General features: G+C 42.4%; 1 protein-coding gene across 18 annotated transcripts in view; it reads right to left on the reverse strand.

The window, feature by feature from the left end:
- Positions 1–21,783, reverse strand: part of EVL (Enah/Vasp-like) — a 151,591-nt gene that overhangs the window by 114,381 nt on the left and 15,427 nt on the right. For 3 of the 18 annotated variants that reach the window (XM_083733426.1, XM_083733414.1, XM_083733403.1), the window contains exon 1: positions 17,361–17,576. The exons of 7 other annotated variants lie outside the window; for them this stretch is intronic. In XM_083733426.1, the coding sequence (XP_083589552.1) occupies positions 17,361–17,383 (23 nt within the window). In that variant the 5' untranslated portion in view covers positions 17,384–17,576. Of the gene's footprint in view, positions 1–17,360; positions 17,595–21,783 lie in introns of those variants that run through there. 8 more of the 18 variants (XM_083733415.1, XM_083733411.1, XM_083733410.1 and 5 more) reach the window with 4 other exon arrangements.

A 21,783-nucleotide genomic window follows, 5' to 3' on the forward strand; every position in this document is an offset into this window, starting at 1 on the left:
AATGCTCAATGCAATCATTGAACGCGGATCATTTAAAACATGACATCTCACTGTGCCAAGGTACTTGAGTCTTGTGCATCATTTGGCTTAGATATATTTAATTATGCCTACCCAGCAAGCACATAAATACACAGTGATCTCCTCTTCTTATAAACAGCAGCATCAATCAGGCTAGCATTCTCCGGCAACTCTGTAGTAGGTAATCAGAAATCACGTCCTATTCAAGCCTGATTTAAGCCATCAGGTCCCATTTAGCAGAGCACTTACTTGGCCAGATTTATACATATGCCGGACAAGGCTCTGATTCAGCAAAATACTTTAAAAGCTGGGTGCTCCTGAGGCTGGGGACTGGGAAATCAAAACAGTGGCCTGGAGGGTGCAGAGACATGATTTGCACACTCTAATGACTGGAAATAGCTTGTTAATTAAGTCATGGGTCAGGAGGCTAGCCTCCTGCACTAGTTTCTTAAGGACCCCAGAAGACAACTGATAAAAATAGCCGGCTGGATTAGGAACACACACAAAAGATTATCTGCTAGCAGTTTGGTTGTGCTTCGTAGCAGCATTCTCAAACAGTGAGTGGAGACTTCCACAGCTTTTCAACGTTTGATTTGAGCAATATCCAGGAATCATTCTGAGAGAAGTTTGAGAGTTGGGGGTGGGGTGGCGAGATCCCCACCTATGCCTACAAATATAAACACATGTCGCTGATACTCACAGGTAATCTTCTTTATAGGTTAGGACTATTATGGTCAGATGCTTACATCATGCATTTATGTCTCTCCCTAACTAGGATGGCAGAATGGCCCACATATTAGAGGATGAGTCATCCTACACAGCTGTAACACAAGGCAGGCTATCCTGGACCGATTTAAAGCAGAAGAGCTGTAGAGTCCTGCTTTTGGTCCTGTCTATCTCAGATAGAAGACTTCTTTACCCAGCCAAATTAAAGGAGTTACTATTAGTATATACAGTAAAGCCTTTAAGACCTTGGGACCAGTTTGCTTGAAGGATCACTTTGCCAACTCAACCCTTTTGATCCAAAGAACTGCCAATCTTACAAGTGCCTTTTACAGGGACAGAACTACCTAAATTGTATAGAAATTTATTTATGTATGCTACTACAGCAGCAAGAATGCTACTTGCCCAAAAGTGGAAAGAAGCAGAAGTCCCTGAAAAGGAAGAAGGGATTAAAAAAAAACAACTTATGGAATATGCAGAAATGGTGAAACCTACCAGAAGAATAAGAAATCAAGATAACAAACTTTTTTATATAAAAGAATGGCAATGGTTTACTGAATATGGACAGACAAATTGCAAACAGATAAAAATATTGGCAGGATTATTGTAATAACCTGCAGTTTCGTAAGAGTATATATTTAAAGTAGATAACTAAATGAGCGAATTAAATGGAATTTGGATATGCAGAAGATATTAAAAAATAAATTTCAGAAACCGCAAAAAGAGGGGAAGGGAAGGAAGTCAAAGTTTGAAATGTTAAATTGATTGTAAAACTAATGAAATGTATAAACTTGAAATGTATAAAGAAAAACTTTTTTAAAAAAGTTACAAGTGTCATGTGTCATTTCATAGAATCATAGACTTGTAAAATTGGAAGGGCCAACAAGTATAATCTAGTAGTCCAACCCTCTGCAATGCGTGCTTCTTTTTACCCAATGTGATGCCTGAACCCTTGACCCTGTGATTAAGAGTCTCATGCTCTACAAGCTAGTTTCTTAGTGGGGCAGTTAACCTGTGGAACTGCCTGCTCATGGATATTAGGTACGCACCTTTAACGTTCTCAGAACCTGCTAAAAGGTTTTCTGACTTAGGCAAACCTAACCAGAAATATCAATTTGTTAAGTATTTTAACATATAATCCCACCCCAATAGGATATAAAATTGCTGATTTTATTTTGAAATAAAATAGGTCAACTTGTTTTTCAAATCCTGTTGAAAAGTAAAGGAAGATTTAAAGAACACAGGCCTTTATTTGAAAGTCAGTGAAATGTTCAGAACTAAGTTCCGTATACAGACATTCCTCTCCTGCATGATAAAAATGTTGTTTTCTAGTGAATTTTCTTGCATATCTTAGTGGATTAAAAAAAACAAAAAAACCCCGAAGCAGCCCTTCCCTAATATATTCCCAAACTGAAAGAAAGGGTGCATTTTTATATAAGAGCAATTTACATACCTCTGATTAATACATATAATCTCATTAATATTCGTTGAGCAGGGAAAACAAACTTACACCCATGAAGAGAGCAAAATTTACTGGGTCAGACTTAAGCTATGTGTGCCTGCAAGGCATGGTGCATAATAAAATATGCAGATGCAGTTTGATCTAGGTCATTATGAAATTTATTCTATGGACAAGATATAGTTAAACCAGGTGACAATCAACCTGTGAACTTAAGATAAGGTCTTGTTCTCCGAGGCCTACTGCAAGGTTTCCAAAATCTTTTCATTAATAGTTTTATTCAAAAAAATTCACATCTCTCTCTCCCCTAAATTTTCCGCTCTTTGTGTCTCTCCTCCTCCTTCCCTGACACCCCTGACAACACTTCCACCATGAAACGCAAAGAGTCGAACATGTTCCAACGCAGGGGTGGGGAACCTTTGATGGCTAGGCCAAATTTGGCCCACCAGGATGTCATGGACTGGGCGGGATGCAGAGAAGTGGTGGGAGGGAGCAGTTGGGGAACCCCGAGGGAAGGAAGGCTCAGAGCCAGGGGTCTGGTGGTGGGACAATGATGAGTGGTCAGAAGGAAAAGGAGAAGACAACTCTATGATGTCAGTGGACAGACTATGGGAGGCCCTGCCCACCTGTCAAATTTGGTCCACCAGCCGTGAGGAGGTATATAAGTAATATAAACAAAAGTTATACATAACAAAAAGAAAAATGATAGCAATATATTATGAAAAGGGGGGAAGGGGAAACAACATTCCCTGACTTTTGATATCTGTAGTTCTGGTTATACGTAGGTAGCCATGACTTGTACATGCACATGGAAGCTCATACCAATAACGAACTTAGTTGGTCTCTAAGGTGATACTGGAAGGATTTTTTTTATTTTGATATCAAGAGGTACAAAGGTATTTTTGAGGTTTTAATGACAATCTGGAGGCAGTTTATGCTCAAAAATATCTTTCAGATTTCAGGCGTGCATCATCCTTGCAAGTCCAGGTTAGCCAGTATCCCATGCTTAGAGGTAGAGGTACCCCTGACCATTAGGTCCAGTCGCGGCTGACTCTGGGGTTACGTGCTCATTTCGCTCTATAGGCCGAGGGAGCTGGCGTTTGTCCACAGACAGCTTCCGGGTCATGTGGCCAGCATGACCAAGCCGCTTCTGGCGAACCACAGCAGTGCACAGAAACACTGTTTACCTTCCGACCAGAGCGATATTTATCCGTATTTTTCACTCTATAACACGCACCAGACCATAACACGCACATAGTTTTTAGAGGAGGAAAACAAGAAAAAAAATATTCTAAACGAAATAGTGGATATATGATTTTTGTGGTTCAGCTGTGGCCACAGACATGTGATCTGACAGTGAGTTTGGAGTAGCCCAATGCAAAAATCCTGAGGATCCATGTGGATCCATGCTTTGTAACCACAAAAGAGGGAAGGAAGGGGAACCATGGATCCTCTGCTCACGACTGCAGCAGATCCCCCCCGCCACCCGCAGGCATTCGCTCCATAACACGCACACACATTTCCCCTTACTTTCTAGGAGGAAAAAAGTGAGTGTTATGGTGCAAAAAATACGGTATTTACTTGTACCTGATGTGCTTTTGAACTGTTAGGTGGGCAGGAGCTGGGACCAAACAACAGGAGCTCACCCCGTTGCGCGGATTCGAACTTCCAACCTTCTGATCGGCAAGCCCTAGGCTCTGTGGTTTAGACCACAGCACCACCCTCCTCAGTTCACCAGGGATCTACAAATCCAGTCAACTGATGGCCAATTATGACTGCTTCTCTCTGGCTTAATGCACCTTCCTCCATTTCCAGCACAACAGTCCCATCATGTCACTTTGCACTGTCCTTTTGCAGAAGACAAGAAACAGTAGGAATCTCCCTCACTTGTTAGAAGCTTCCCCCTTTCCATTAAGAACATAAGAAGAACGTGCAGGATCAGACCAATGACCTGCCAGGCAGCAGAAGAATCGAGCTCCACAGCAGGTTGCCAGGAAGGTATAAGACAAGGGAAAGTTCTTACCAACTGTCTTTTATTCAATATTCACAGAGAGAGGCTTAGAAATGCAGCCTTTCAGAATACTTTTGCTCTCCCACTTTTAAGGCTCACTGGGTTCTGGAACGCTTTCTAGTGATAACGTGTCAGCCTTCTCCTCTCCCATTATTTCCCAACTTCTCCCTTCGTCTTCCTCTGAGCTGTGACCTCCCTCAAATCCCCGTTGTAATTCTGAACTGTCTTCTTCTCTAGTAGCACCTTAAAGACCAACTAAGTTAGTTCTTGGTATGAGCTTTTGTGTGCATGCACACTTCTTCAGATACCTGAAGAAGTGTGCATGCACACGAAAGCTCATACCAAGAACTAACTTAGTTGGTCTTTAAGGTGCTACTGGAAGGAATTTTTTTTGTTTCGACTATGGCAGACCAACACAGCTACCTATCTGTAACTGTCTTCTTCTCTGGAAGGGTCAGGCTGGGGAGGAGGTCTCCATCATTCCTCCTCTGCCCAGTCCCTGACATGACCCCTCTAGTCTAGCATGCTGTTTTCACAGTGGCCATCTAGATACCTATGTGGTTTCTGGCAACTGGTATTCAGAAGCATATATTGTCTCTGACTGTGGAGGCAGAGTTGTAGTCCTTACGGCTAGCAGTCACCGATAGTCTTATTCTCTCCAAATTTGTCCAATCCTCTTTTAAAGCGTTTGATTATTATTTATTAAATTTGTATCCCACCCACCCTCCCAAAGTGACAAACACACAATTAAAACATCTAAAAATATTTGCCATGATGGAATCTTAACCAAGCAAGCCCGCCATCTTTAAAGCAAGATCTCTGCAATCCATCTGTGTGCAAAACTGTCATGAATGATGTTCTTCGAATCCACAATCATCCCCTGGAGATATAGGTAAAGGTAGCTCTGCGTAGCGTGTGTGTCAATTCACTTTAATATCCAAATTCAAAATGTTATCTAGGCAATATATCCTTGCAATGGACTTGTTTGAAATTTGCAGGGAGACTAAACCTAGGGGAGGAAGGGCATTCAAATTTTTAAAAGGCAGCAAAGATAGACTCGAGAGGCAGTGGCCAAGAATGGCCTGGCAATCCTGCCTGGCAAATTCTGGAATATAAAGCTAGCCTGAACTTTAAATAGTAATATATTTATATCCTATATTAAGAAAACTGGATGGCATGAGGTAAAAAAATTGGATCACTTGATATGGAACGACCCATTTGTAGAATGCTCTCCTCGGGGAGTTCCGGCTGATTCCTCCATTATACACCAGGCAAAAACATTCCTCTTTAACCAGGCCTTTGATTGATTAACATCCTATATACATTCCTCTTTAACCAGGCCTTTGATTGATTAACATCCTATATACCCTTTTAAATGTGTTGTTTTTGTTCTTATTTTTATTATGGATTTTGTGTTTTTTGTATTGTATTTTTGTTTTTGTGAATCACCCTGAGATGTAGGGGTGAAGGGCAGTATACACATTTAATAAATAAAATAAAAATAACGGCACACAAACAGGATGATGGCAGCCACATAACTACTGACAAGCGAGGCCTAGTTCTTCATTCCTGCCATGTCCCCGACTTCTGTATGGTGAATAGAAGAACTGTTTGCCATTCTTCTTTCGGATCCATTTAAAAGTCCAAGGCTCTGAGCAGGTATTCCTCACAACACTTTACCTTATTACCAACTAGCAGACTATGTAGATGTGTGCCTTGAGGCCAAATCATTTAATGCACAGGTAAAGGTTGCATATTGCCTTCAATTATTTCATTTTTTTAAAAAAAACGATATTCTGTCTTTTCCCCTCAGGCAAATGTCCAAGGTGGCTCACATATAAACCCAATGCAAAGAACCATCTAGAAGTCAGATAATTCCAAAAAAAGAGACAGCAAAAAGCAGCGCATACAGCAGACATAACAAAAAGTATAAAATAAAGCGCTATCTGCAGTCACAGCCAGCTAAACACTGTAGTCTAAACCACAAAGCCTAGGGCTTGTTGATCGGAAGGCCAGCAGTTCGAATCCCCACGATGGGGTGAGCTCGCATTGTTCGGTCCCAGCTTCTGCTCACCTAGCAGTTCAAAAGCACGTCAAAGTGCAAGTGGATAAATAGGTACCGCTATTTAGGTAAACGGCGTTTCCATGCGCTGCTCTGGTTCACCAGAAGTGGCTTAGTCATGCTGGCCACTTGACCCAGAAGCTGTCTGCGGACAAACGCCGGCTCCCTCGGCCTATAGAGCGAGATGAGCATGCAAGCCCAGAGTCATCTGCGACTGGACCTAACAGTTGGGGGTACCTTTACCTTTTTTAAACACTGTACACTGGGGGCTGCAAATCTTTTTTCAGGAAGAGGATCAGATTCCCTCATGGGCAACCTTCCAGGGGCCACACAGCACTGATGGGCAAGGCCTAAGCCGAAAGTGAGCACAGCCAGAGGAAAAAGTGTGCAGAGCGCTGGATACGACTCTAACGTTTGTATACAATCCAGCCATGTAAGTCAAAGGTTTCTGCACACAGAGACACCCAATTCAGGCAAGAAATGCACAGAAGACAGGCAGGCAGACAATTTTCCAGAGCATATGTAGATGCATATCTATACACACACTTATAGCTCTCAGCCTAATGCCGACCACTTTGTGCAGTCACACAGATGGTGCAATGTGCAATCTCCACGCTGTCTCACAGATGTTGGAATCGCCAAACAACAGTCCATATTTCGCTTGCTTTTATGAAGGCAAAACGCCTCATCTGTCACAATAAAGACATTTATCCCTCACTGTGGCCTTTCAGTAGTTAAACATTCTAGTAATCCCATCTGCTGTGATTTATCACATTATGAACTCTCCAGTAAGCAAGAACAAGCCACGCTTCGCCAAAGGCTCATCCACACAATTGGGAAGGCTTTCTGAATGGCCTATTACCACTGCTTGGCGTTCTGCTCCTCACATTAGAGTACCCTGAACAACTGTTGTCAAGCCAATGGCTCTGGTGCTGACTACAATCTTCTCCTGGGAATAACCTCTCAGACAAAGAGATTTAACATATACCTGTTTGTTTATTCAAGTTTAAAGCAGGATCAGACTTTTGAATCTTTGCTATTTTTACAACGGTCTTAGCTTTGCTTCTTTCGGATGGCAGTTTGCAGACTCAGCAGCACCAGGGTCTCCCCAGATGGAAAAGCAAGGAAGCTTCATGGGTTTTAGGCTTGTAAGCTCCTCAGGGCAGGGACCTACTGACCTCTGCACATGGATGATGTAATCATAATGACGGTCACATTGTTTCCCCATCATTCTAGACTCCAACCAGACAATTCGACAAGGTTCTTTCGTATTGTCTAAGCAGGGCTGCAAGCATCCATAACTTGTTTTGTGAATGCAGCCACATCTAGCAGTGAGTTTTGGATATATGTGTGTGTGTGTGTGTGTGTGTGTGTGTGTGTAGACACACACACACACACACAAAACAAAAAAAACTGGTTTTAGGGTGGTTAGTTAATCTTACCCAAAGTGACTGGAGATGGGGGTATAAATAAAAGTGACTGGAGATGGGGGTATAAATAAGAAAGCTGTTGTGGTTATTATTGTTATTATTATTATTATTATTATCCATTTATGTTTGTTTTGAGTCTTTTCATCACTTGATCTTAGCCAAAAGGCCGAGAAGCAATGAGTCTTTTCATCCTTACAGGGTCCTGGGATCCTACAAGATGAAGGATGGTCTAGAACAGTAGTTTTTTCACACCTTTAACCCAAATATGCATTTGGGGACCCCATTTCTTTTTTTTCCCTTTCATTCTTTCTCTTTACTAAATATTTTTATAGTGGGAGTGCCGCTGTTGCAACCTGCCTCAGATCAGGCCATGTCCCAGTAGCTGGAAAGACTAATGGTCTGCTGAAAAAGACAGGCCAGGTCTAGAAGCACAACAAATGAACAATGATACTAAATAAATAAATGTGTGGTCACCGCTCTGGGAATAGGCCAAGTATTCAACCAAAGATTTTGATTGCGCTCACAATAAATGGATGAATTTGAAGCAGCAGGTCAGGAGGGCACTTTAGGAAGTGAAACTGCCTTAAAAATCCATCAATTTTATTGGATTTAAGCCAGCTGAGATTTGATTCAATGAGTGCATTACTGCAAATTAGTTCCTTGAAATCTCATCTTAGCGCTTGAACCGATATCCTTTCCCAATCTAAGAAAGGTTTTTTTCCTCCCTTCTTTGCTATTCAGTACCTGTGTTGCTCAGGCTAGATGTTGGATTTCTTCCAAACAAGGCTGCCCTTTGTCCCCATTTCCTGCGGTTGTAAATGTCTGAGTCCTTGGCCAGACTCAGAGGTTCTGCCTTGCTTGGGCTGGAACATGATAACGCTGTGGCTGCATCCTTTGTTTCCAAGGCACAAGCAGCGATGCTGTTGTCATTCGGCATAATTGGTACATGCTTGTATGTGCTCCCAAGAGTTCCGAAGCCTTTGCTTGCATGCATAGATGCAGTTGCCCTGAGCCATTCCTGGTTACAAGGTCACTGAGCTCACCAGTGTGCATGTCACTCCACTTAAACTAGATTGTTCTCAGGGACTGGAAATGGCCTTCCTTGGCACGGGCTTTGCCTTGTTTCAAATGCATGCACATTACTTTGATCGCCACTATAATCATCGCCTGTATTCAGAAAGACAGAAAGGGAAACAGCAAATGGATCTTAAAACTTAGAAGTCCTAAATAGCCATTCACTTCCATTCACTTAACGTGCTCTGAGATGAGGGGAAAAGGGCAAAGCAAGATTGTAGGCAAGGGGGAGGGGACCCCTGCAAGCACTGCAGCATTTCGAACTTTCATGCTGTTTCGGGCTCTTCCAGACAACCTGTATATTCAGCATTTGTTCCGATTTGCTTGCACAATGCTTTTGCAGTGGTTAGACTATGTCTAGTCTTTGCTGAGCATTCATCCCAATGTATTTGCAGGGATGAACATTCAAAGTATCCTGGTCCCTGTAGTTTATCCCTTACAGACCTACAATTTCCAACAACCTAAAAAACACACCCCTAGGGTTCCCAGGATTCTTTGAGGGGAATAATGTGCTTCAAATGTCTAGGGCGCATGCAGCTTTACAGAACAATGAACACTCATCATGCACTTGTCTTGATTTGCTCATGAGGCGTTTGCACATCTTCCCATTAATCACTTGCTCATTCCACACTTTTCAATGCATAAAAATCTGTGTTTTTTTAAAAGGGGATGTTTTGTGATAGGGCAACCCAAGAGCTTTAATCCACTTTAATTGAGCAATTCTACAGATCCACTACGTGCTCAGATCTCTCCCACAAACAAAAGACAGTCTGAAGACACCCTCAAACACCCTGCAGATTTCAATGTTTACATATAGATAAGATACTGAGTTTCGCAAAAAGCAAACTCTGAGCTTTTCAAAGGCACCTATAGACACACGATTTAGCAGCTAAGTCAAGGACATCGTTCACACAGCTACACACATTTTGACCAGCTATTTATATAAACGTAACCGTGCGCAGAATTGAAGCTCAGGATAACAGAGTGGCAAATCTGACCTAGGAGCTGCTCAAAAACATTGGCATTCTGGGTATATGAGAGAGAAACACAAACACAAATCTAGTAAGGACGTCAAACCTTGTCCCCATCTGTAGGCAAGAATGAGCAGATAAGATCCCAGCCCAAGCAAGAAGCATTCCTGTCTAGGAGGAACCACTGGCCAGGTGAGGTCAATCAAGGTAGTCCACAGCCTGAAAATACTTCCCTGCCAGGAAGAGCCCCCCCCAAAGCCCCCCCCCAGGCCTTTTGTCCCAGAGACATCCACTGTACCTCATTTTGCAGAAGGGCATCAAATGACAGTTGACTATTTGGACTCTAAAATTTGTTCATTTCACCTTATTTGTTTCCATTGGTGAGTTTTCTGGAAAATTATGAATTGCATAAATTCCTCCCCCCCCCCCAAAAAAAGATCCTGGGATTTCTCTCCCCTCCCCCAAACTGATCTTGTGCAACAAGACTTACATTTGGTAAACAAAACTAAAATAAAATATGTCATCTTAATGCTACATGGCTTAATAAATCTCTCACGCCCTTTCTTTCTTTCGTCTCTCTCTTTAGAAACATAGTCCAAAGTAGTCCAAACTAACATACTTGTTTGGAGGGGGTATTTCAGTAAAGTTCTGCTAGGCTGCAATCCTATGCATGCTTACTTGGCAGCAAGCCTTATCAAAGAGTGTGACATTAAGACCCCAGAGTGGCTGGGGCAGGGTACAGATGAGCTGGGTACAAATAAAATGCAATAAAATATCATCATCATCTCTATTGCACTATTAACATGCTGTAGATGTTGTATGCAAACACACCTTTTTGCCCAGGATTTCCTTGACCTATAAGATCAGACCCTGTTTTATGAGTTTGAATTCCCTTAATTTCTGTTTTTATATGGTTTTATGCTGCTGTTTCATTAATTTTAGGTTGTATTTGCAGGGTGTTGTTGTTGTTGTTGTTGTGTGTAGGTATGTATTGGTGGACTCTCCTTCCTTGGAGGTTTTTAAGCAGAGGTTGGATAGCCATCTGACATATACGATCTAGCTGAGATTCCGGCACTGCAGGAGGTTAGATTAGAAAACCATTGGGGTCCCTTCCAGCTCTACAATTACATGATTCTAGTTTTATAATACACCTTTTCAAGGAACTAGTGGCAAGCCTACATACACTTCCTTTGCTTTGCTTAGAAATAAAAGGACTAAAAACTTACTAATTTTAGCATGCCCAAAAAGCTGTGTGCGAAAATACATTTGCTTCCTAAGCATAGTCACCTGAAAAAAGTTAATTACAACTTTGATTTTAGATGTGACTGGTATTGTACGCGTTCCCTTTGTTCAAGTTGACTTGTATTATATTCATTCAATATGCTCTGAATTTCTGCCGTGAACTCTGAAAATTCACTGGCTATCATATGTTTCCTGCTGTTGTGCTTAAAGTCGCTTTCTTATGTTGTGCACAACAGATAGGAGGGCAGGGATGTCTTCATTCCATGTGCATTACCTGTGCATTCGCAACAGCTGTCTCGAATGTTCCCAAATCAGATGGAAGCTGGTTTGAGGGGAAGCACATCAAAGTATAGCAGTGCTTCTCAAGAAACTACAGAATACATATGGATTGCAATATGGTAGGAGTACACTGGAGCCATAGCAAATAGTAATGTGTACACAGCCTTGTTTAAGTGCTCCTTGTCTCTACCTTGTTCTTCTAATGTATGGCTTAGTCTCAGTTTACTCACATGTGCAAAAGGTTGTGTGAAATCTTTTCTTTTTTAAAAGATATTTATTAAGTTTTTACAAAAACAAGAATACAAAAATACATGAAAAAATAAAATAAAAATAAAAATACAACATACAAAAGACAAAAAGAAAATAGGAAAAAATTCAAAAACAAATCTGTTTTTCATAGCTTTAAACTCATTTGCTTGTTTCTTTGACCTCCTCACACCTCCCCTTCTTGTATTCCTATTTACATAATCAAATCAGCAAATCCTTACCCTCTTTCATTTATCTTAACTCTATGTCTTAACATATTACAACTCTATATTTCCATCCATTATCAATTCATTTTTGCATATTCTTAATAGCTTTGTTGCTAATACCACTTATTTTCAATCCAACATCATTTTAACATTCATTAATTTTACAGTGTTTCTGCAAAGTCTTTAAATTTCTTCCAGTCGTGTGAAATCTAGTTCATTGTTCTGCTCCACAGTAACTTTTTCAAACTTTGTACTCACCAACAACTATCAGTCTCTGTACCCAATACAGTGCTACCTTGGTTCCCGAACAGCTTGGCTCCCGAACAAATCAGCTCCTGAACACTGCAAACCCGGAAATAAATGTTCCAGTGTGTGAATGTTTTTCGGAAGCTGAACATCTTACGCGGCTTCTGATTGAATACAGGAAGCTCCTGCAGCCAATCGAAAGCCACATCTTGGTTTTTGAACAATTTCAGGAGTTGAACGGACTCCCGGAACAGATTAAGTTCAAGAACAAGGATGGAAGACTGAGGAAACTCTGACTAAAGAATTATGGCAAGAGAAATTGATGGACTATGTAGAATTGGCAAAATTGACACATAAACTACGGACCAAGGATAACTGTGACTTTAAAGATGAATGGGAACCTTTTACACAGTATTTAAAGACGCAGCAAAGTGAATTGGACTCCTTGGCAGGTTTTGAATAAACACGCACAAACTTTTTATTGATAACAAACAGCTAGACAAATTAAGGATCTATACAAATTTGTAACATGCAGAGAATTGCAATTATAGAGAAACCAGATTGGAACTGAGGGAAGTCAGCGGGGGTGGGGAGGGGGGGTTGTTTTATGGGAGGGAGGGGGGAAATGGGGAAAAAATAAAGGATGATATGTTTTAAGATAATATGTTTTGTTTAAATTCTTAATAAAAAAATTATTAAAAAAAGATTAAGTTCGAGAACCAAGGTTCCAATGTACAGAAAGTAGGATTTCAAAGGTCCTCCAGTCCAAGATTCTGAATATATTTTATGAACTTGCTAAAGCAACATTCCTATGTGTTTCCAGGACTATTTTTCTGCATTCAAAACATCCCTGCAACTCCAGAAAACACAAAGCCTCCTAGTCATATTTATCCTTAATGTGGCATTTGACTATGTCTCATTTGAATATAAACACAGTAATATCTATTCACAACATAATTGGCAGATGGGGAATAGCCTGGCTTTTGTGCGAGAGTCTGGCTGTTCACCCCAACTTTTTACAAATAGGTGTACATGGGCACATTAATACTGGTTTTCCATATCAGGAGGTATCAACTACTACCAAGGACTAGCAAAAGACATTTTTAATATATTTTTTTAAAAAAGGTTTACAAAAAATGTAAAGGAGGGAATGGGGTGCTCCAACTTCTTTTTCACCATTTTGAAAAAGGTTGGATATATGCTGGAGCATTCAAGTTCCATAGCCACTGAAGGCAAAAGTAAAATAAAGAGTAAATGTTCACAAAACAAGATGAAATGTGGTAGCTTATGAAATCTAATATCCAGCCGGTCCCTGCCTATGAAACTCATGAAGCCGCATGCAGCCCAACAACAACAGTATGATTGATTGATTGATTGATTGATTGATTGAATTTCTATACCACCCTCCATCCAAGGATCTCAGGGTAGTTTACAATATACTGGGTTGCCATTGGGCAGGAAGGAAGAGGCTGCACTGTCTTTTCCTAAGGTACAAAATTTGATATACTCTACCCTACCAGAAAGGAATAAGGTCATGTAAGCCAAATATACACACACACATATATATGCTGCATGAGCTCCTGATCTTGCCAAACGATCCACATAGTCTGCAGGAGCAAGGCCCCTTCTTAGATGCATCAAGCGCTGACAGCATACAGCTCAAGTGTTTCCTATGCCGCGCAATACTCACTCTGTTCCTTGTGCAATGCTTCGCTTGCTTTCACTTACACAAAAAAATTTTTCCTAAGGACGAATGGTGAAAATATATGATTGGTCGGCTAATTTTGTGTGCCTAAAAGCTGTCAAGCAGGGACATGCCCTTATTTGCAATAGTAATAATGATACTGAAAAATGAAAGCGCTGGAAATATTGGAAAATACACTGCAATAATAGAAGGTGCCAGAGGTAACACTTGTAAGGAGGGAATGAACCACATTCCGATTGCAGCTCGAACAGGTTTCAAAACGTTATACTGCATTCTACCAACTTGTAGACGGCACGGTTTTTCAATATTCCCTACAATGTTTTTTTATGCACTGCACCAACTGCAGTGCCAATGGTGGGCTGGCAGAGCCCGAGACAATATTGTCTAGCAAACACTGTTCAAAAATAGCACCCACATCTGCAAAACCCCAGACACCATTTATTTTTAAAACACTTTTTGCTATCTCTCCTTCGCTGACACCATCAAACGCCAACGAGTTTAACTCCTTAAATTCTCAAGCTTGCTATTGTTATAGTCGGAAAGGGGACAGCTCTGTTGCCTTGCGAATGCTTTAGAACTGTCACAAACATCAGAACGTCCCTAAATGGGAAGAACTTCAGAGAAGGGAACATAAGAAGAAGAGCCCTGCTGGATCAGGCCCTGTCTAGTCCAGCATGCTGTTCTCAGTCAGATGCCCAAGAGAAGCCTGCAAACAGGACCTGAGTGCGACTGCTCTCTTCCCTTCTGCTGTTTTCAGCAACTGGCGTTCAGAAATATACTACCTCCAATAGCGAAAGAACGCACCAGGCTTAGTAGCCATTGAAAGCCTTCTCCTCCATGAATTTCTCCAATCCTCTTATAAAGAAATCTAATTTGGTGGCCATTGCTCCTTGGGGAGCAACATAAGCTTGACTTTGCGCTGCGTGAAGAAGTAACTTTATTTTGTCTGTCCCGAATCTCCCAACATTCAGCTTCTTCATTGGATGTCCAGGAGAGATCTAGTGGACAGCTTCTTTCCTTTAGTTTTGGTGCGTCTTCTCTGAGTAGAAGTTAACTGAATACAAACTTTTTGTCTATCTACTTTCTTCACACAATGCATAATTTTATTCCCTTCTATCATGCCATCTACTCACCTTCCCTCACAGGGGACCCGTAGCTCCATCCCCTATTAATTTCAATGGATCTACTCTGAGTAGGTTAGAAGACCCACCAAAACTAAAGGAAAGAAACTGTTCCATGTCTATTAATTTCAATGGGTCTACCCCGAGTAGGTTTGGCACTGGATACTACCCTGTTGCTTGAGGCGGCAGGAATACAAACTAGGCCAGTTGGAAGGTTGATGTGGTCTGTTTTGTACCTGCCCCTCAAAGTTCAACAGTTAGAATCCAGTTAATGGAGTTTTGGCTTTGGAGCTCAGGTGTAAAAGGCTAATAATTTGGAAGTCCCCTAGTTCATCAATGGTTGTTAAAATCTATAGTTGGCTGCTGTTCCATGTTTTTCATGTGCTTTTCATAGTGGGTTGCTGTTTATGTGAAATGACTAGAAACATTTCCCTTCATAACCATCTGCACTTGCTTTGATAGATTTACTGTTACCTTCCCATTCCGCGTGAAGAATTCTGCGTGGCTTAAGAAGTTCCACCACGTTAACAGAATCAACAGTGCGCCTGAGTAACAAATCTGCTATATCCAGGGAGTGCCATAGCAACAGCTCTACATGCCAAGCACGGTGACTAGGAAAAGTAGGCACTGTTTTCCAAAAGAAACCTCCCTAACAAAGGATAATGCAAGGAACCCAAAAGCCACAATCCAAAAGCATGACATGCATGTTACTTCAAGGCTACTAAGTTCAAGCTTGCCTCGAGTGAAATGCCTTTGAGATGAACAGTCAATGGAAAGCAGTGTGCCCCCATGCCCTTTGCAAGTCGGCGTATCAAAACGAACCTTGTATCTGCGTGACAACCTGATCGCAAAATCATTAAGAAAATCACTTTTGCATCATTTGCTCTCCCATCTGCACAGAATGACTAAGACAAAAGGACGTGAGGCTTGCTGCCTCGTCTACATTTTGCAGCTTAACTTGGTGACAGTAATTGGCCTCTTCAAGGTTTGCAAGCATTTTCTTAACAATGCTACAAACTGCAGTTATAACACAGCACTGCACTGGCTTCTGCCAAAATCCTCCTCCTCCTCCTCCTCCTGCTCCCAAAACAGTATTATCCTATGTTTCAAAAATAGCACAAATTCTCTTATTTCCCCCCACCCACCCACCCTGCACTGTGCAGAAAACGACCGCTTACTTTTCAAGACCAATCGAGAACAAAATGCTGCTAATCATCCTTTTTGCTATCAGGGACACCTCAGCCAAATGAACACGAACATGACAGTGACAATGACATGCCTAAGTAAGTCAGTTCTTGGTATGAGCTTTCGTGTGCATGCACACTTCTTCAGATACCACTATCTGTAAATGACATGCCTGACATTAAAATGTGTTTTAGCAGGAAAACAGTGCTTTTAACACCAGTGCCTGCGAGGAGCAAACCCCCTCTTCTCATTCAGCCGGATGATGTCTTCAGTTAATCAAATCCCATGCAAATAAGGTTCAAGTTAGCTTTTTGCAGTATGTGACTATTGAAATAACATTATAATGAAGGCATCTGCACAACAAGAGCAGCGGCTAATGATACCCACCCCCACCATGATCTTCACCAATTAGCTTTGAAAGAAGAAGAAGAAGAAGAAAAAGTGGGTGAGCTTCCTTCTTATTTGCAACCACAAAGTGAAAGGCCAATGAAGATCAGAAAATTTGAACATATCCCTGTATTGTTTTGTTGCAGGTAAGAACAAGCCTAGGATTCACTGTGTTCATATGCATTTTTAAAAAATCTGCAGGGCTGCAAAGGAAAATAGTTAGAAACGACTTACCAAAGCCCTCCCCCCCTTCCATTTCTCAAAAAAGAATTATGTAGAACACAGCATTTAAAACCACTAATAAAAAATATTATCTTTCTGCACCTACTAAAATCTCACCAAAAATACAACACCTCTACTGATATCTAGAGCATTCTATTTTCACCAAGTGGTTTTGCTGAAATACTGCAGCTACGAAACCACAAGTAGCAGACATACAGTATGTACTGAGCAACAGCTTCCCAGCCTAATTCCATACATGCTCCATCCAAGCAACTATATTTCAGCCCACACAAAATTAACTATCCTTTAAGAATAAATGAATAAAAACCAGAAGAGAGGCATCTGCCATGAGCTAAAAACAGCAGCAACAACAAAATACTTTTCATTTTTCCCAGCAGAAGAGCATGTTTTTATGTTTATGACTCTAGGTTATACTTGGCAGTTTCAGGCTGCAAAAGCGATTTAAAAAAAAAATCCAAACGAGGCATTAGATTAGAAGCTATTACTCATCTCTGCACTTCATCATGCAGTTAGCTATTGTTTACCTGCAGCTCATCCTTGACACACCCACCTCCCAGGCACTGGAGAAGGGCTACGATTCTTACACGGAGGCAAAAGCCCCCCTTTTACAACTCAGAAGCCCTTTTTTCTTTTTGCGGCTGTACAAGCAGCCTGACATTACACAGCAAAATTCCTGCAAGAACAAAAAGAAAGAAAGAAAAGAGCCGGTCGTGCTGTTACGCAGAGCCTACCTGAATTCTTCAAATGCATACATGGCCCAGGAAAGAATAATGCACAGGCCTCGGAGGTCTGCAAAATCCCCTCCGTAAGGCGCAGGAGAAACATTTAGTTGGTCAAGCTGCAGACATAACTGAGAGCTGTGTGCTGGGAAGCTTCTGGGAGAAAGGAGGCTGCAGATACTGGCCTGCAGCCTGCAGCTCAACCAGCTGCTGACAAGCAGCAGCTCGCAGGGAAAGGCGATAAAATACCATGTGATCATTCCAGCAAGTCTGATTAATGCAGCATTACTCCAAGAATACAGGCTGATATCTTTATTATTCAAGCCCAATCAGGGCCATCCGTAGAGAACCTGGCACGCACGACAGTTAACGTATCTGATTTTGATGGACAGTTTTTATTTTATTCTAAATGTGGACAATGAATTTATTCACAGAAGAAGAAGCAAGACAGGGTGGAAGGTGGTGCTGGTGTTTCAACAGTTTGCACCCATTACACCCCCTGCAAACTAAGGGCACGCTGCAGTCCACACTGAGCGTATTTTAACTCCTGCTGATTTTAATCAATAGGACACAGAGCATCAGAAGAACTGGACCACTTCACTTGGCCCAGCTGCAACAAAACATGTCTCTCCTGCATCGGGCTCAACAGTCACACCTACCAACAGTTTGACTTCTTGCCCAAAGGCGCACTCCTCCATTGTCTCCTGAGACAGACAGATGCCGGCAAGGCTAGATCATGCTGGATATGAAAATGTTGCAAAACGTTATCTGTGAGAAAGCCTCGCAGCTCAGGGGTAGAGCACATGTTTCACACGCACAAGTTCCCAGGTTCAGCACCTGCCATCTCCAGCGAAGGCTGGAAAATACCCCTGCCTGAAAACCTGCATTGCTGCTGCCAGTCAGTGTAAAAGGTAAAGGTAAAGGGACCCCTGACCATTAGGTCCAGTCGTGACCGACTCTGGGGTTGCGACGCTCATCTCACTTTATTAGCCGAGGGAGCCGGCGTACAGCTTCCGGGTCATGTGGCCAGCATGACTAAGCCGCTTCTGGTGAACCAGAGCAGCACACGGAAACACTGTTTACGTTCCCGCCGGTGTGGTACCTATTTATCTACTTGTACTTTGATGTGCTTTCGAACTGCTAGGTGGGCAGGAGCAGGGACCGAGAAACAGGAGCTCACCCCGTCACGGGGATTCGAACCGCCGACCTGATCAGCAAGTCCTAGGCTCTGTGGTTTAACCCACAGTGCCACCCGCGTCCCGGCCAGTCAGTGTAGACAGTACTAAACTAGATGGACCAATGGTATCACCTTGGTAATAGCCAGGTTCCTGCTTTCCTCGCACCAGGGAAGTTGAACCCACTCATTAAAGCAGCTAGACACTTGAAGAAATAGAAGTGTTGCTCAACAACACACTTTTGCTCCCATGTCACCACCTCAAAACCTCCGCCACACTATTTTCAAATGTCGCTAGAGCTTCTTCTGGCTCTTAGCGTGTCAAGGTATTATTGTGGAATACAGCCAAAGCAGAAGAGATGGCGTGACTTGAGAAAAAGGTCAAAACAACGAAGCCACGTTTTGAAAATAACGCTGAGAGGAGCAAGGCTGAGGGAGGTTGGAAGGCCTCGGGAATCGAAGCGTGTTAGCGGCGATGCTTGAACCGCCGAGCAAGGAGCAATGCGGAACATTCTAGGTCAGAAGACAACATGGGGTCATGGGAACAAAAGAGAAATTGCACCGAAACATGAGCAAGGCTTGCTACTAAAAAAACATGACATTAGTGCAAGTGGCAGGAGGGCCGGGGGGGGGGGGGGGAGAGAAGCCATTTTGAATGACAGGACAATTAGAAAGGGCGATGTATTGTAAGATAAGAGAGGGGCAGGGAGGAGGGAGCACCGAGAGCAACATTTCCAGGATACAGTGGTACCTCGGGTTAAGTACTTAATTCGTTCTGGAGGTCCGTTCTTAACCTGAAACTGTTCTTAACCTGAAGCACCACTTTAGCTAATGGGGTCTCCCGCTGCCGCTCAAATTCTGTTCTCATCCTGAAGCAAAGTTCTTAACCCGAGGTACTACTTCTGGGTTAGCGGAGTCTGTAACCTGAAGCGTATGTAACCCGAGGTACCACTGTACTTCCAAACAAATAAGTAACAGCTGGTTGAAAACAATACCTCGCTTATTTACTCTGAAGCACGTTAGGGACAAAATTTGGCCCAACAGAAGTCACAACCCAGGATTCTTGCCACACCTTCTGCTAATGTCCATTTAAAGTCTTCCAAGTGCATGTCTACACTACAGTACGAATATCATTCTTTTTTTAACTGCAAAGGCTCCCAAACAAAGAAATCTTGAGATTGGCTGTCCTCTTGAGATCGAATAACAATTGTGCGCATTTTGCTAAACAGCAGCCCTCCAGGGGTTGTTGGACTGCAACTCCCATCATCCCTGAACATTGCCCAAGCTGGATGGGGCTGATGAGAGTCGGAGTCCAACCAGACCTGGGACGCGGCAGGTTGTCCATCCCGGCTTTCGAGGAACAGGGAAGTCCATCATTAAGCCTTTTCATTTTTCACAGAAGTCATTATTTCTGCTCAGATATGTTTTCTCAGAGCGTATGACCAACTCAAAAGGCATAAAAGAAAATTAGCACTTTACTTCAGCCAATGGAATTGGAAAGCCAGTTCTAAGAGAAGCAAATGACTTGGCACCAAGAACCTTCTGGTATGCCCCAGAGCTAAGATTACAAAATTAGGCGTTCCCCAAATCTGCTCACATGGAGTGACTAATCCCGAATAATTACAAGATGTGTTCATAGGCTGATGCTTTGGAGGTGAAAAATTCCCTTAGTTCTCTAGAAATTCAGGTGATGTTCTGTTTGGTTGGTTAAGAAATTTTATCCCACCCCTCAGCTGGAAAAGGCTCCTAGATCAGGTCACAAATCACTAAAAGAAAAGGTAGCCTCTGCCCTCGAAATTATAATCTAAAAAGACATGACACAAAAGGAAAATAGACTGGGAGGGAGGAGGAACAAAGCAATCTCATGTACCAGTTCTTAGTTCTAAAAATAAACTACAAGTTCTAAAAATAAGAAAACATCTACAAAAAAAGAGACACTACTGGAGGTTGGCCTTGTTGCATTCAGAGGCCAGATTGTCAAACACTAATTGCCATAGATGAGGTTTGTCATATGTTGACTCCTACTGCAAGTTTAGTGTCAAATACTTTCCAAATATACATCCACCCATAGAATGCTCTTGCTGTCAAAATTCACTGAGGCAAATCTTCATTTCAGCTCTTCTTACCACAGAACTATAGTGCCTATTCCCCCACCCCATGTAAAAGACTGTATTTGTGAGCGCAAAACAGATAAATGCGACAGTCTTGGTCCTGTCAACTAATCTGCGCCGTCTCTTGAATAGCTGGAGCAGAAAGGACCTTTCCTATATAAGAAAAGCCTGGCTGCATGAACATCCTAAGGAACATTTAAATTTTAAATTTCAACCCCACGTCTCTGCAGTGAGGCCAAAAGGAGCCTTGCATCCAAAGCAAGCATAGTCTCCAACCTACAGAAGGTTAATACTGTAATTTATAGGTAAAGGTAAAGGTACCCCTGCCCGTACGGGCCAGTCTTGACAGACTCTGGGGTTGTGCGCCCATCTCACTTAAGAGGCCAGGGGCCAGCGCTGTCCGGAGACACTTCCGGGTCACGTGGCCAGCGTGACATCGCTGCTCTGGCGAGCCAGAGCCGCACACGGAAACGCCGTTTACCTTCCCGCTGGTAAGCAGTCCCTATTTATCTACTTGCACCCGGAGGTGCTTTCGAACTGCTAGGTTGGCAGGCGCTGGGACCGAGCAGCGGGAGCACACCCCGCCGCAGGGATTCGAACCGCCGACCTTTCGATCGGCAAGTCCTAGGTGCTGAGGCTTTAACCCACAGCGCCACCTGCGTCCCACTGTAATTTATAGTCATTAATTATTATTAAAGTGCTCCCTAGCATGTGCAGATAATGCAACACCATATTGTCCACATGAATAAAGATCAGTAAAATGATTTCCTAACGTAATTTTTAGCAGCCTTTGTGTCTAATCGGTACACAAGGATGACTACATACATACATACATACATACATACATACATACATACATAATTTTATTTGTAAGCCATAGCTCAGTGGCAATGCACATGCTGTACACACACAAAGTTTGCAGAAGATTAATCCCTGGCACCTCCAGGGACAGACCCTTCTCTGAAACCCCAGAAAGCTGCTGCCAGTCAGTGTAGGCAATACTCAGCTAGATGGATCGATGCCGACTCAGCTTCCCGTGTTCCTGTGAAGCCTCAAAACCTCATTGTCCTCCTATCATTTTTATATTCCTGCATGGTAATTAACGATGAATGGAAAGTAATGGGATAATTTCTCCTGAGGTCTCAAAATT

The sequence above is a fragment of the Podarcis gaigeae genome (assembly GCF_964106915.1).
Source record: "Podarcis gaigeae genome assembly, chromosome: 1".
NCBI classification, from domain to species: Eukaryota; Metazoa; Chordata; class Lepidosauria; order Squamata; family Lacertidae; genus Podarcis; species Podarcis gaigeae.